Source organism: Bos grunniens, chromosome 13 (genome assembly GCF_055505025.1).
Source record: "Bos grunniens cultivar Pamir isolate PY7600 chromosome 13, Bosgru_T2T1.0, whole genome shotgun sequence".
In the NCBI taxonomy this organism is placed as follows: Eukaryota; Metazoa; Chordata; class Mammalia; order Artiodactyla; family Bovidae; genus Bos; species Bos grunniens.
The window spans coordinates 29,229,257-29,241,447 of record NC_141177.1 but is presented as its reverse complement, the minus strand read 5'-3'; the positions used below and the strand labels follow the sequence as shown (position 1 = coordinate 29,241,447).

The 12,191-nt window shown below is 58.6% G+C and overlaps 1 protein-coding gene across 9 annotated transcripts; it reads right to left on the bottom strand.

The window, feature by feature from the left end:
• Nucleotides 1-24: 24 nt before the first annotated feature.
• On the bottom strand, nucleotides 25-10,379 carry ARFGAP1 (ARF GTPase activating protein 1). Of its 9 annotated transcripts, none has more exons than XM_086331065.1 (15): nucleotides 10,233-10,379; nucleotides 8,866-9,195; nucleotides 7,449-7,512; nucleotides 7,138-7,247; nucleotides 6,853-7,024; nucleotides 6,291-6,391; nucleotides 5,815-5,901; nucleotides 5,416-5,512; nucleotides 4,654-4,710; nucleotides 4,143-4,175; nucleotides 3,394-3,423; nucleotides 2,684-2,740; nucleotides 2,146-2,205; nucleotides 1,539-1,615; nucleotides 25-640 (listed from the first exon to the last, which is right to left on the bottom strand). In XM_086331065.1, exons 3-15 carry the CDS (start codon nucleotides 7,506-7,508, stop codon nucleotides 298-300), a joined length of 1,284 nt encoding a protein of 427 aa, XP_086187191.1. In that variant the 5' UTR covers nucleotides 7,509-7,512; nucleotides 8,866-9,195; nucleotides 10,233-10,379; the 3' UTR covers nucleotides 25-297. The 9 variants fall into 9 exon arrangements, with proteins under 9 accessions (XP_086187191.1, XP_086187190.1, XP_086187194.1 ...); XM_086331064.1 differs by having other exon boundaries at nucleotides 8,866-9,131; XM_086331068.1 differs by lacking the exon at nucleotides 3,394-3,423.
• Between the last annotated feature and the right edge of the window lie 1,812 nt (nucleotides 10,380-12,191).

Here is a 12,191-nt window from a genome sequence, read left to right as displayed (position 1 = left end):
GGAAAATCAGGCCTCGAGCACATGTGGCCTCGTGCAACAGCAGGAGAGCGTTTATTACTGAGCTCTCTGGGGAGGGGCTGGGTGTGCTGGCCCTGCAGCAGCAGGGAGCCCTGCCTGTGACAGCACCTGGCTTGGGTCCCCCGGAAAGCGAGCTCAGGGGCACAGAAACGCCCCCACTCCCACAGGCACGTGGCTCTTGGGTCTCGGCTGAGGCTGTCTTCTCGCACGTCCGGCGTTTCTTGGGTGGAACGGAAAGAGGGAGGAGGCAGAGCAGCCGCTGCACCTGGCCTCGGGCCCCTACCAGTCCTGGTTGTCCCAGCCATCGTCCACCGTGGGTGGCGGCGTGGCCTTCTTGGCGACTTTGGCCCGGCCCTCCCCGCCACCCCCCCAGGCCTCCCCACCGTCACTGTTGTCGCTGATCCTATTGTTGGACGCAGACGCAGAGCCCGAGCCCCACACATCCCAGCTGTCCGAGCTCCTCTTGTCAGCCGAGGCGTCCGCGCATGTCCAGCTGTCGCTGCTTGGGGACCGGTGGGCCCTGGCAGGGTCAGTGCTCCCAAAGGACTCCCAGAAGCTCTGGTCGAGGGTGTTCTGGGAGTTGTCCCCACCGCTGTTCTGGTAGCTCGGGCCCTCCGGGGGTCTGGGACAGACAGGGCTCTCTGAGCTCCCAGAACCGGAAGGTCATCACGGGGGCCCCAAGCCATCTGGCCTCCCCTCAGCCTCTCCCTAGCTAAGTCCGAGCTCCAACCCAGAGTCCTGGTCCACGCCCCTCAGGGTCCTGGAGTCATTGTTCTCCTGGGCAGAGGACGCCCAGCCTCGGGGGGGCTCCTCCATGGAGTTGAGGCCGTGGAACCTGATGGAAGGACTCAGGCCACTTGCCACCAGAGCCCACCCTCCATCAGTCCCACCCACATGGAGGATGTTTCAGAGGAAAATGTAAAATACTACTTTCCTGCAACAAATAATGGGAAGAAAACTCAGAGACTTGACCCTTCTCTGTACTGTGGAACCAGCTCAGGACGAGAATTCCTCACCCAACCACAACCTCACCGCTGAACATGTCCAGCAGTGCTGGGAGGAAGCAGCTGGTCCACGAGCAGGCAGACCAACAGCACCCGCCTTGGCAGAGTGGCTGCCACTCTGGGCCGGGCATAAGCTCATCCATCAGAGCCCCAGGGTCCCATCCAAGTCAGAGGAGGAGAAAGCTGGCCCACCTGGTTCCCAGCAGGAAGGCCTGGGCAGAGCCCTGAGCGCTGGAGACCCCGAGGAGGTGGGTCAAAGCCCAGTGGCCCTTCCTCTCCCTCAGCCCGTCCAACAAGGGCAAGGCTGAGACCACCCCCATCACCTGGGCAGCAGTAGCTCCCGAGGTAGAAGGCAGGGCTTCAGAGTAAGAGGCTGAGGGACTGACATGCCTCTCTGCACCTCCAGGGCTCCAGGGGTTTCTGATCGTCACCCAAAACCCTGGGGGAGACGCCCTGCCTCTGAGATCTGGGGGAGATGTCAGAAGGCAGCCCACTTCAGGAATGGACACAGCATACCTGTCTGATGAATCCTCTGCTCTCCCAGAAAAAAAAGTGGTGACGTCCCGCCAGCCCCGGCTGCCAACTCCCTGGACCTGGAAGAGAGCGGAAGACAGCTCAGCCGGGCTCTGCTAGGACTGCGCCGTGTCCAAAGACCAGGGTGAAGATTAGAAATGCAGTGAACCGCCAAACTCAGGCCAGTTTACTGGATAGGATTGGATGGGGACGGCAGGATGCCTGCCGTGTGGGCACAAGAAGCTACGGCCAGGAGAGCCTGAGGAGAGGCTCTGGGCCAGGAAGCAGGACGAATGCGCCCCCACCCACAGCGCCAGGCAGAGAGGCAGGCCACCCACAGCACACTCACCAGGAAGGTTGGCCGCAGCAAGAAAAGAATGAAAGAAAATAGCAACAGGTTAGTGGCTGGGACCGGAGCTCGTCCAGAGGTTTCCATGTTCCTCAGGCTGTCAGCACCGGAGTGTCTGCCTGACCCTCCTTGGTCCTACAGGCCCTTTGGGCCAAGAAGAGATGCGCATGAAGCGCTGGCCCTCCCTGCTCACGGTTTCGGGTGCCTTGGAACATGGAGACGCTTCCAGCCAAGCCTGCATGTCAGGCGGGGCTGCCCTACCTTGGACGCCAACTCAGAGAACCCACTGGACACATCATCAAAAATCTTCCCCTCCTTCACCTGGCAGATGGGAACAGCGTCGTCACAGCCCAGCAGTCGCCCACTGCCTGCACTGAAGGCTGCCACCCACCAGCACTGGCACCAGGGGCTCTGTCTCTATGCTGTCCCCTCCCCAGAAGCAAAAGGGAGGGCCGGCCGACCACCCTACAGCCCGGGCCAGTCTCACTGGACCCCCACCCCTGGTGTTCTCTGCGTCGCCCCCTACCTCCCACACAGGCTGGCACTGCCCTGCCCTGCCCACCCCATGTTCCTCTTGCCTGTCTGGGCCTCCAGGGCAAGTGGCAGGATGCATGCCCAGCCACGCAGGAGCAGGGTGCAAGGCCAGGCCTCGCTGACCCAGGATGAGGGCCCATAGGCACCAGTCCCCCAGGGACACCAGGGAGTCTGAGGACCCAAACAGCCCCAGGAGCAACTGCCCCTCGAACGAGGGCCCAGGGAACTGAACACAGCTGAACACCAGAAGTTCTCCCCATGTTACCTTCTCCTGGGCGGGTTTGAGGACGCTCTCATTCAGACTGTGGCCCAACTCCGAAGCCTGTTAGAAGGAAAGACATGATGAAGAAAAGTTGTGTGCGTGTTGTGGCATGTTCTCTTCAGGATGGCGAACTCTGCCCGTGGAGGGAAGGTGGCTGGCAAGGCCTAGCCACCACCACACGACGCTCCTGGCTGTCGTGGAGGCTGGGCACTGCCGTCCTTGGCCTTTGGGCTCCTGAAGAGCCCCCGCTGTCCCTCATACAGACAGGTGTACTCCCAGTCCCATCTGCCCTCCAGGGGCCCCCAAGGGAGCTCACACAGAAGGGATGGAGCTGGGGGTGGGGGGAGGCCGGGCCAGGCCAGCGGCTCAGGTCTGGAGCAGGCAGGACAATGGGGAGATGACCACAGTGCGGGGCCCTCGCCAGTAGGACTGGACTCTTTCAGATTATTTGGCTGAAGATAATTAAACCACACCACGAAAAACTCCCTGTGGACCACAGGGTACCCCGGCCCATTGGTCCCCTATGGCAGCCCTGAGCTCTGGATCCCATGCCTCCTGCCTGTGACACGGATGCTCAAATGGGAGCCCATCAAGCTGGGGAGCAGCTCTGAGTGTGAGCACATGGAAGCGCCAACATGCAGGCTGTAGTGCAGGCACGTGCCGGATACATGGGGCGGGTAAGGGGGCATGCACAAGCACAGACGGGGCCTTACCAGCTCTGGCTGCTGCTTGGAACCCCAGAACTTTACCCAGACAGCGTGGGGAGACAGGGGTGGGGGAAGAGAGAGAGCAAGGCGGTAGGCGCCACAGTCGCGACAACCAGGACAGGGTCCCACGGGCACCGCACCCTCTCTAGACCCAGCCCCTCCCACCTGACCCTCCCAGGATGACAGGAGCAGGCTGGGTGGAAATCAAGTGAAATGGGGGCTTAGAGACGTCCCTGAGTGGGGCTGGGGGAGCTCAGCCCTCAGGGTGGGAGGGGCCCACATGGCTCGGAGGCTCCTCCGCCGGCCCCCAAAGCCATTACCCCAAGTCCTGAACCCAGCCCAGGGCCAGACATCACGCAGGAGACCACCAGGACTGCGAGCCAAGGTTTGAAAACAAGACAAACAGCGGGCCCCGACGCAACCACAGGAAGGGGGAACACCAATAGAGACGAGGAACGCTGTATCCCTGGGACAAAACCCCCATGCCCAGGGGGTGCTGGGTCTCCCACCCACGGCTGCCCAGACCCAGCGCAGGGCCTCCTTCCCCACAAGGCCAAGGTGGAGTGGCCTCCACTTCCCAAACCCACAGGCGCCTGAAGTAACATGCAGATGTGGGAGCCTGAGAGAGAACTCCGTGCGGGCCCGTGGGCGCCTGACTGCTGGTGTAAAACACTCCTCCCCTGACACAGGGCACATGGAGGCCACCCAGCCTAGAAGCAGCCCCATAGTGCCCATGCAAAGGTTTCTTCCGGTACCTTCTGACTTGCTTGGGACCCGAACTTTGTCGCCTGGAAGGAAGCACAAAGAGGGTTTTCTGATCAGCTGCCCGACACTGGCTGCTGGAGCTGCGCATCTGCAGGGCCTGGGTGCTCAGGCCCGTTTCCTGATGGCCACGAGGACTGGCACTCACCCCACAGTGGCTCTCAGGCCCCGCAAAGCTGCCCTCTACCCCTGCTCCCCCAGGAGCTAGACCACCAGGGTAGGGTAGGGGCGCCCAGGGCAAGGGAGCAGGCCCGACGCCGACCTTTGCGCTCTGGACACAGGGCCCCCAGGCGGGGTGGGGCCTTGTCCAGCAGGCTCTGCTGTTCACTGCTGAGCACAACTGGTCATACTTCTCACCTCTCCCCAGCACCCTGGGTGCTCTCAGGGCCCCGGCAGAGGGGCCACTCACAGAAACCCCCGTGGGGCAGACGAACTTGTGGCTGGAGCCCCGTCAGGACCCCTGGCTGCCTAGCCTGTGGTGTTGCAGGACAGCCTGGTACTTACGCCCTCCTTGGCCGCTGAGGCGAACCTGCTGGCTCCAGTAGCAAAGCTGCTCCAGCCCTGCAAGGAAGCCACACACAAGCCATGTGGCAGCTCCACACGCAGACACAGGAGAGCATCCTTCGCACCCATGCTCCGTGGGAAAGACACAGCTAGGGGCCCCAGAAGCAGCTCAGGTCCACTCCCTGGAGACAGGCCTTCCCACCAGGCCGCAGGGGTCATGAAACCTGTTCTGAGTCCAAGGTCATTTCCCCTGAGCCTCCACAACAGAAGCCAGTCATTTGGATTAAATCCCCACTGAGCCTGTGCCTCCTGGGGAGATGTGGAGTGACCCTCATGAGGAGCTGACAAAAGATGCTCAGCTTCTGGGGGTAGGATGGAAGGGACACGGGGACACAAACTTCACACCCTGGGAGGCGCTTCTGAAAACCAGGCCAGGCTGACGGCCCCTTCTCCCCTGGAGCAGACTCAGCCCAGAACCCATGCAACAGGGTGGCCCTGCCAGGAGGGGCAGCCAGGCAGGCTCCACTCAGAGCCCGAGGTCTCCGGGGAAAACATGCCTTGTTAAACCTGGGGCACGTGTCTTATACATTGTAGCCAAAGTAAATGAAAGACAAAACACAAGTGGGATTAAACCCCATAAGCCCAGCTTTAAGGTGTGAGGTCAGTGAAGGAAAGGGGAGTGGGCCACTGCAATCCTAGGATGGCTGGTCTCCAGGAGGCCCTGGGGCGTCGGGGCGGGGGGCACTGGGACGGCATCCTCACCGAGTAGAGGGACGACATGGCGCTGTTGAGGAAGTCGTCTTCCCTCTTTGGAGGCGGCACCGTGTTCCCAAACCCCACATAACGGTTCTCCTGGGCCCTGGGGGACACAGGCAACAGGCTTGCTGCTCCTGACAGCCACAGGGTGCAGAGGCATCCAGACCCAGATATCAGGTCACTGCCGGAAGTGGGACACACTCGTCCACAGGCCAGGCAGGTTCCAGGGAGGAATCACGTCCTTTCTCTCAGTGGTTTTCTCACTCAAGCACCCTCCTGAAGCTGCCACTCAGGACTCCACAGGGCCTGCCAATCTTGCACCCACCACACACATGGGCAGGAGCCCCAGCCACTCTCACAGTGCCCCCTGCCCCCAGCCTCCCCTGAGCCCGCCTGAAACCCTACCCTTGATAGGAACCAAGGTCATCATTCAGCCAGTCTTCAAAAGCCTTGTCCCCAGAGGCGGTGGAGTTCTGCACCTGGCCAGAGGCTCTGCAATGGTGGGTCAAAAGTAAGAGGCCAACAGAGGGTGGGTACATGCCCGCAGGGGTCTCTGGGAGGTGCAGTCACGCCCACCTGCTCATGCCTGGCTCCTCTGAACACTAAGCTCTGAGCAGAAGGCAGCTCAAGCTTAGGCTCAGCAGCTGAAACTGGTGAGAAGTAGGGGAGGCGCGGCTCTGGGGGGACGGGGGCCACAGGGGCTCCATGCCGGCCTGAGCCTGCAGGGGGGCCGCAGGGAAACCAGGGGGACCAAGGCCACAGCAAGCACTGGGCCACAGTCTGGAGCCCTTCTGACCAGAATCTCACTACTGAAGAGGGAGGAGGAAGGGGCTGGGCTGAACCCAGCACAGAGCTGGCCAGAAGGCTGGATGAGGAGCTACCGGTGGGCAGAGGACAGCAGTGTCCTGGGTTGAGGCGGAGTCCAGCTCTGGGCGGGTGATGACTCCAGAGACCATTCTTTGCCTTCGGCCAGAGCAGCCACCTGCCAAGGGAACCTGGGTCAGAGAGCAGGGGCCCATCAAGGTGGCCTAAATGCTCCTGACCGCAGTGCACTCCCTGCCCCCCACACAGCCCCTCTGGCTTTACACCACGTGCTGGGGGCTCTGCTGGGTGTGGACGCCAAACGGGCAAGCTCTTAGTCTCTGAGGCCCTCTTTCTACACCCCGAACGATGGGCCTTCCCCGCAGGCACTGAAGTTCTCAGGGGAGCTTTAGCTGCATGCACAGAGGTGTCTGGACACAGTGCTTCCCGGAATCTGGGAGGAAAGCCCATCCTCAGCCCAGTAAACCACAGGCCCCCCAAGTCCTCCAGGTGGGAAGAGCCAAGGCCATGCATGCTGTCTCCACGCAGATGGCACGCGGCCTCCATGCTGTGGTCAGAACCACAGGGGACCTCAGTGCCCGTGGCCGGAGCAGCCTCCACGTGGCGGGCGGCCTGCCTCACCCGGTCCCTGAAGAGGGCAGCGGCCCTGCTGTTGTACTTCTCCTGCAGCGACCAGCAGGGGTCGTAGTCCTCCTGAGACTCCAGGAACTCCCGGAACCGAGCGTTTCCGCCCGCCTTCATCTTCTCCAGCTCCACGTCCTTCCACTTGTCCATCGTGACAGAGCGGACGAAGCTGCACAGCAGAGGGCTGGCCTCATCACCTATATCGCCCCCTGACTCAGAGCCCGGGGGTGAAAGGGGCCGACCTACATGGGGGCCCACTCCTCCCCACCCCTGCACACTGACCTGAGGTGAACCCCAAGCCCACGGTGCTTCCCCGAGCACTCCAGGCAGATCCAGATGCCATAGGTCACGCTCACCCACTGTGGGTTGAAGGCGCCACACTCGAAACACACCTGCGGAGGGTGTCCAGGGGCTTGTCCAGAGGCTGAGGCAGGACCCAGGGACCCCCAAGACCCAGTGGTGGCCCCAAGAGCAAGAACAGGGAGGCTGGTTATGAGGCCAACGGTGACAGGGAGTGAGGACCCCAAGACCACACACTACCCCGAGAGGTTCCTGAAACCTGAACTGGGTGTCGAGGAAAAGCAGATGCTTACATTGTTTTCATCTTGCGCCCGAACTTCCTTAAGAACCTTCCTGGTTCTTGGGCTGGCCATGGTGCTGAGAAAAACAAGATTTTCACAAGAAAATCAACCGCCAGTGCAAACACATTACAAGATATAACCTCAAGGAACCCCAAGAAGCTGCTTGGAAGCTGTTAGGGAATAGGACAACTCACTACAGGCAGTGTGGAGGCCCCTCACGGCGGGAACCTGCTCTCCAGGCGCAAGGAAAAGCCCAAAGCAGTGTGGATGCTGCCAGGCCAATAAAGTGATCATGAGCAGTAACGTGCAGTTACTAGAGGCCACTTACCACGTCGCATCAAGACTGTGTAATTTATGGAATGTCGGTTTCCAGTGAAGCTCCTAGCAAAGGGCTGGGCTTTATAAAATGTGCTCAGAACTGGCTGCTAAATCTCTTTTCCTGCCTTCAGGGCAACATACTGGACTCAGGCTGATGGTACTTGAAGTCAGGGAGCCCCACATTTTTGGTCCCGGCAATGCCCCACCTGCCTCAAGCCAGCACAGGGAGGCTCCAGGCCTGGGGCAGAAGCGGTGGTCCTGACTGACATGGGACGAGGCTGGCCTCCCAGGGGCCATCTGAAGGACAGAGATGACAGAGAGCATGGCCACAGCAGGGCATGGGCAGGGGCCTATGGACCTGCAGATCTGTCACAATGCCTCATGGGGACACTGTGGGAAATAGCAGCCACACAGCCTGGGCTGAAGAGAAAAGCCATCTCTTCACAGATCTCCTAGCTTTGGCCAAGTTCAAGTTCAATGGTGGCCTGTTTAATTCATGACCAGGAAAGTTGATACAGTAAGAATCAAGCCAAGGAGGGAAAGGGTGCCCAGCACAGTGCTGGATGTAAACTAACCCTAACCTGGCCGGGGTCCTGGGACCAGAGTGTGCACACTCCCTCCAGCTTCCCCGGCAGGACGTGTCTTGTCGAGGACACATAGGCCACTGTCAGAGACAGAGCCACACGCCTGCGTCGCTAGCAGTGTTCGCAACCTCTGACCTCACGCCCACTGTCTGAGAGGGGCCTGTTCCCACCAGCTTCCCTGCCAATGCAACGGCATGAAAACCCAGGAGCATCTTGGTCCGCATCTGCCTGTTACCTTCAGTTACTCCTCAAGGGGACCCAGCTTGTCCCCACAACCATGCTTCCTGAATCTAGAATGCCAAACACTCACAGGACACAGGCAAACAGAAGTCAAAACTAGGATGAGCCTGCCCTGAATGTGTAATTGTGTAAAAGAAGGCAGAGTGAGGACTGGCAGAATGACAGCGGGGGAAACATGTCACATGAAAGTGAATGAGGTGGGCTGGATTTAAGAGCAACTGTTTTTTTGCATAAGAAGACCCTTTAATTCTGTGAAATCCTAACTTTAATACATGAGAAACAAATACCTTCTTTCAAAACCATCAGATCAGATCAGATCAGATCAGTCGCTCAGTTGTGTCCGACTCTTTGCGACCCCATGAATCGCAGCACGCCAGGCCTCCCTGTCCATCATCAACTCTCGGAGTTCACTGAGACTCACGTCCATCGAGTCAGTGATGCCATCCAGCCATCTCATCCTCTGTCGTCCCCTTCTCCTCCTGCCCCCAATCCCTCCCAGCATCAGAGTCTTTTCCAATGAGTCAACTCTTCGCATGAGGTGGCCAAAGTTTATCTTGAAAAAGAATCCAAGAACTCCTGCTTTAATACTTGAAATCAAGATGGTAACACACAGCTCTCTGCAAGAGGACGAGGCTTCAGTAAATGGTGAACCAAGACATTTTTTCTCAGCTCATGAGAGAAGCCACTTGTCAGACCCTAGAACATTGCTCCCTAAGTGGGAACTTCTTCAAGACCTGAGATTAAAAGGGATGACTTCAGCACAATGTTGGGGCTGTCACCAGCGACAGGGACAAATCATGCTGATCTTTCTCTAAAACCACCTGAGCACTCAAAGCACCTACATGGAAGGACCACCGTTTCTCATCCTAAAGCACTGTTACTTGCGCACTTCTGCAGGGTGGGGAAGGGATGCCAAGGCCAACTTCAACACTACTTATCCCCTGGACCATTATGACAGCCCCATTTGGCACAGAAACCCATGGTGGCTGGACCCTTAAGCTTGCACCAAATGAGCACAATTAACTCTCACGTCTGCGGCAGGCGAGAAGCTGTTTAACAGGGCAGATGAGAAACACAGTCCTTCTACTAGAGGTACATAAACTGAGGGAGGATTCCAAAGTCCTCTCTCCGTTTCCCCTCCCTCCCGCAACACCGTCACCCACGGCCAAGGGGTGGCTGCCGCTCCCGATGAGACAGGCCTCTTCAACACCGAGAGGAGGATCCTTCCCTCTGAAGAGTGGAAGACCCTTCAGAACTCAGAAAGAGGCCTGACCGGACCCTAAGTCCGGACCACGTCTTGGATCCGAAGGAGGGGACGGGGCAGGGCCGGCTGGCCCTACGGAAGGGGTGCAGGTGAACAAGGGCCCGTGACAGTCTCAGAGGAAAGAAGGTTGGGGATCTGGGGCGCCCTGCAGGGTGGGTGGGGGTCTGGGCGGGGACGGCCGGAGGAGGGGTGCTGCGTTGGGGGGTGGGGACTTGAAGGGGGGCCGTGGACCAGCCCCGGAACGACTGGGGGAGGGCAAGGTCGGCGCTTCCAAATCCTGTGGATGGCTGCCTCGAGATGGGTGGGGGTCTGGCGGGGGTGGCCACCGGGAGGGGCCGTGGACCAGCCCCAGGGGGAACCAGGACCTCTAGGTCTAGGTCGCGCGCTTACCGGGCAGGGCGCTAGATCCTTTCCGCCTGGTCGGGCTGGGGTCAGGGCGGGGGTCTCGGCGGGGGTCGGGCCAGGGTCTGCCGCGCCGCGAACTGCACAGAGGACGCGCGCCGGCCGCCCACCCGGTCGCCACCCGCTTCCGGCTACGTCGCGCTTCGCAGGGTCTCACGGGAAGCCGGGGGCGGGCCGGCGGGGGCGGGACTTCCGTCCTGCCAGCTGGGCCGGAAGCGCGACCCTGCTCCGTCGCTATAGGGACGCGTCCTCCTCCGGGCTGCTGTGCCAGAGCTGTTAGTCCAGCAGGGGCCGCGGTGTTCTGGGGACCGACGGTCATTCTCACCGGCGCTGCCCCGTCAGAATTCAGACGGGATAAAGATGGCCTGCTCAAATTAGGATGATTCATGGGCGTTTACTTACAAGGGGGCTGATTGGGAGAGTGTGAGCAGGTTTAGGGCACCGCAGGACTTCTGCGGGAACCCAGTGCTGGAGCAGCAGAGCTGTGACGTCAACAGGCTCCAAGGGGATGGGAGAGGTTCCGACTCTGGAAGGACAGTGTCCTCGGCGCCGCGGCCCCAGAGGCGCTGTCATCTCTGGTTGTGGGCATGGCGAGCCCAAGGTGATCCAGTAGGAAAAGATACAGGAGTGAATACCGGCTTCTATGGTCTCTTGCCCTCTGGTCTCCTGATTTTGCCTCCCACTGGCCAAGCCCACAGGTGTAATCTGAGGTAGAGAAGGATGGGGGTGGATGTGGAGAGCAGCTGGAGATGTTGCAAGCAGGCTGCAAAGCAGTGTAAATAGTAGGGTCCCAAGTATGGGAACTATGACTGTAGGAAGAGTAACTGTCCAGACTGGTGATCTCTCTCTGGGGAGTGTAACTGCAAGTGATGTTTGGTTTTGTTTTTACTTTGTGCTTTTTTGTATATCCACACATTCTGCATTGATCTGTGTAACTTTTGGAGTGATCCAGTTGCCTGGTAGCTCAGCTGGTAAAGTATCCGCCTGCAATGCAGGAGACCCTGTTTCGATTCCTGGGTCGGGAAGATCCCCTGGAGAAGGGACAGGCTACCCACTCCAGTATTCTTGAGCTTCCCTGGTGGCTCAGATGGTAAAGAATCTGCCTGCAATGCAAGAGACCTGGGTTCCATCCTGGGTTGGGAAGATCCCCTGGAATAGGGCACGGCAACCCACTCCAGTATTCTTGCCTGGAGAATCCCCATAGACAGAGGAGCCTGCCAGGCTACAGACTTGCAGAGTCTGATAAGACCGAGCGCCTAAGCACAGTATGAACATTTTTACTGAGGTATAATTTACACTCAGTGATTTACACTCAATAGGTTTTGAGAAATGGATACCCCAGTGTAACCTCCACCATAGAACATTTCCATTACAGGCAACTACTGTTCTTATTTTTATCCCCATTTCTTAGTTTTCCTGTCCTAGAACTTTACATAAACAGAATCATTCAATAAGTACTCTTTCAAATGGTTTCTTTCACTTAATATTTCAGCTCTTCATTCCTTTTTTTGCTGAATACTATTCCATTCAATGAACATATCTCACTTATCCACTCACATATTGGACAATGGAGTCATTTCTGGGTCTTGACTATTGTGGATAAAGCTACCCTGAAATTCACACACAAGCCTTTTGGTGGGTGTATCTTAACATTTTGTTTGCACAATTACCTAGACGTAAAGTTCTTGGGTGATGGGGGAAGTGTGTATTGAATTTCATAAGAAATTGTGAATCAGTCTTCCAAAATGGGGGCACCATCTCATGCCCCAGCAGCAGTGTGAGGGGGCCAGTGTTTGCAGGTACTCTGAATTATATCTCATTTGTAATTCCCTCCACTGCTGGTTGAAAGTTGCCCTGGAGGTTTACCTTGGCTTCCTGGCCAGTCTAGCCTGCCCTGTGCCCAGCTTGGCATGAGCACATCTTGCAGTCAGGGGAAGCCCTCAGGAA

What these genes read in the sequence shown, in the direction of transcription:
- ARFGAP1 (XM_086331065.1), bottom strand. Translation starts at nt 7,508, where the DNA reads ATGGCCAGCCCAAGAACCAGGAAGGTTCTTAAGGAAGTTCGGGCGCAA. An exon ending in CCAAGCAGCAGCCAGAGCTG is followed by an intron (nt 2,741 to 3,393) that starts GTAAGGCCCCGT and finishes TCCTTCTAACAG; the next exon opens with GCTTCGGAGTTGGGCCACAG. An exon ending in TCTCTGAGTTGGCGTCCAAG is followed by an intron (nt 1,616 to 2,145) that starts GTAGGGCAGCCC and finishes GCTCTCTTCCAG; the next exon opens with GTCCAGGGAGTTGGCAGCCG.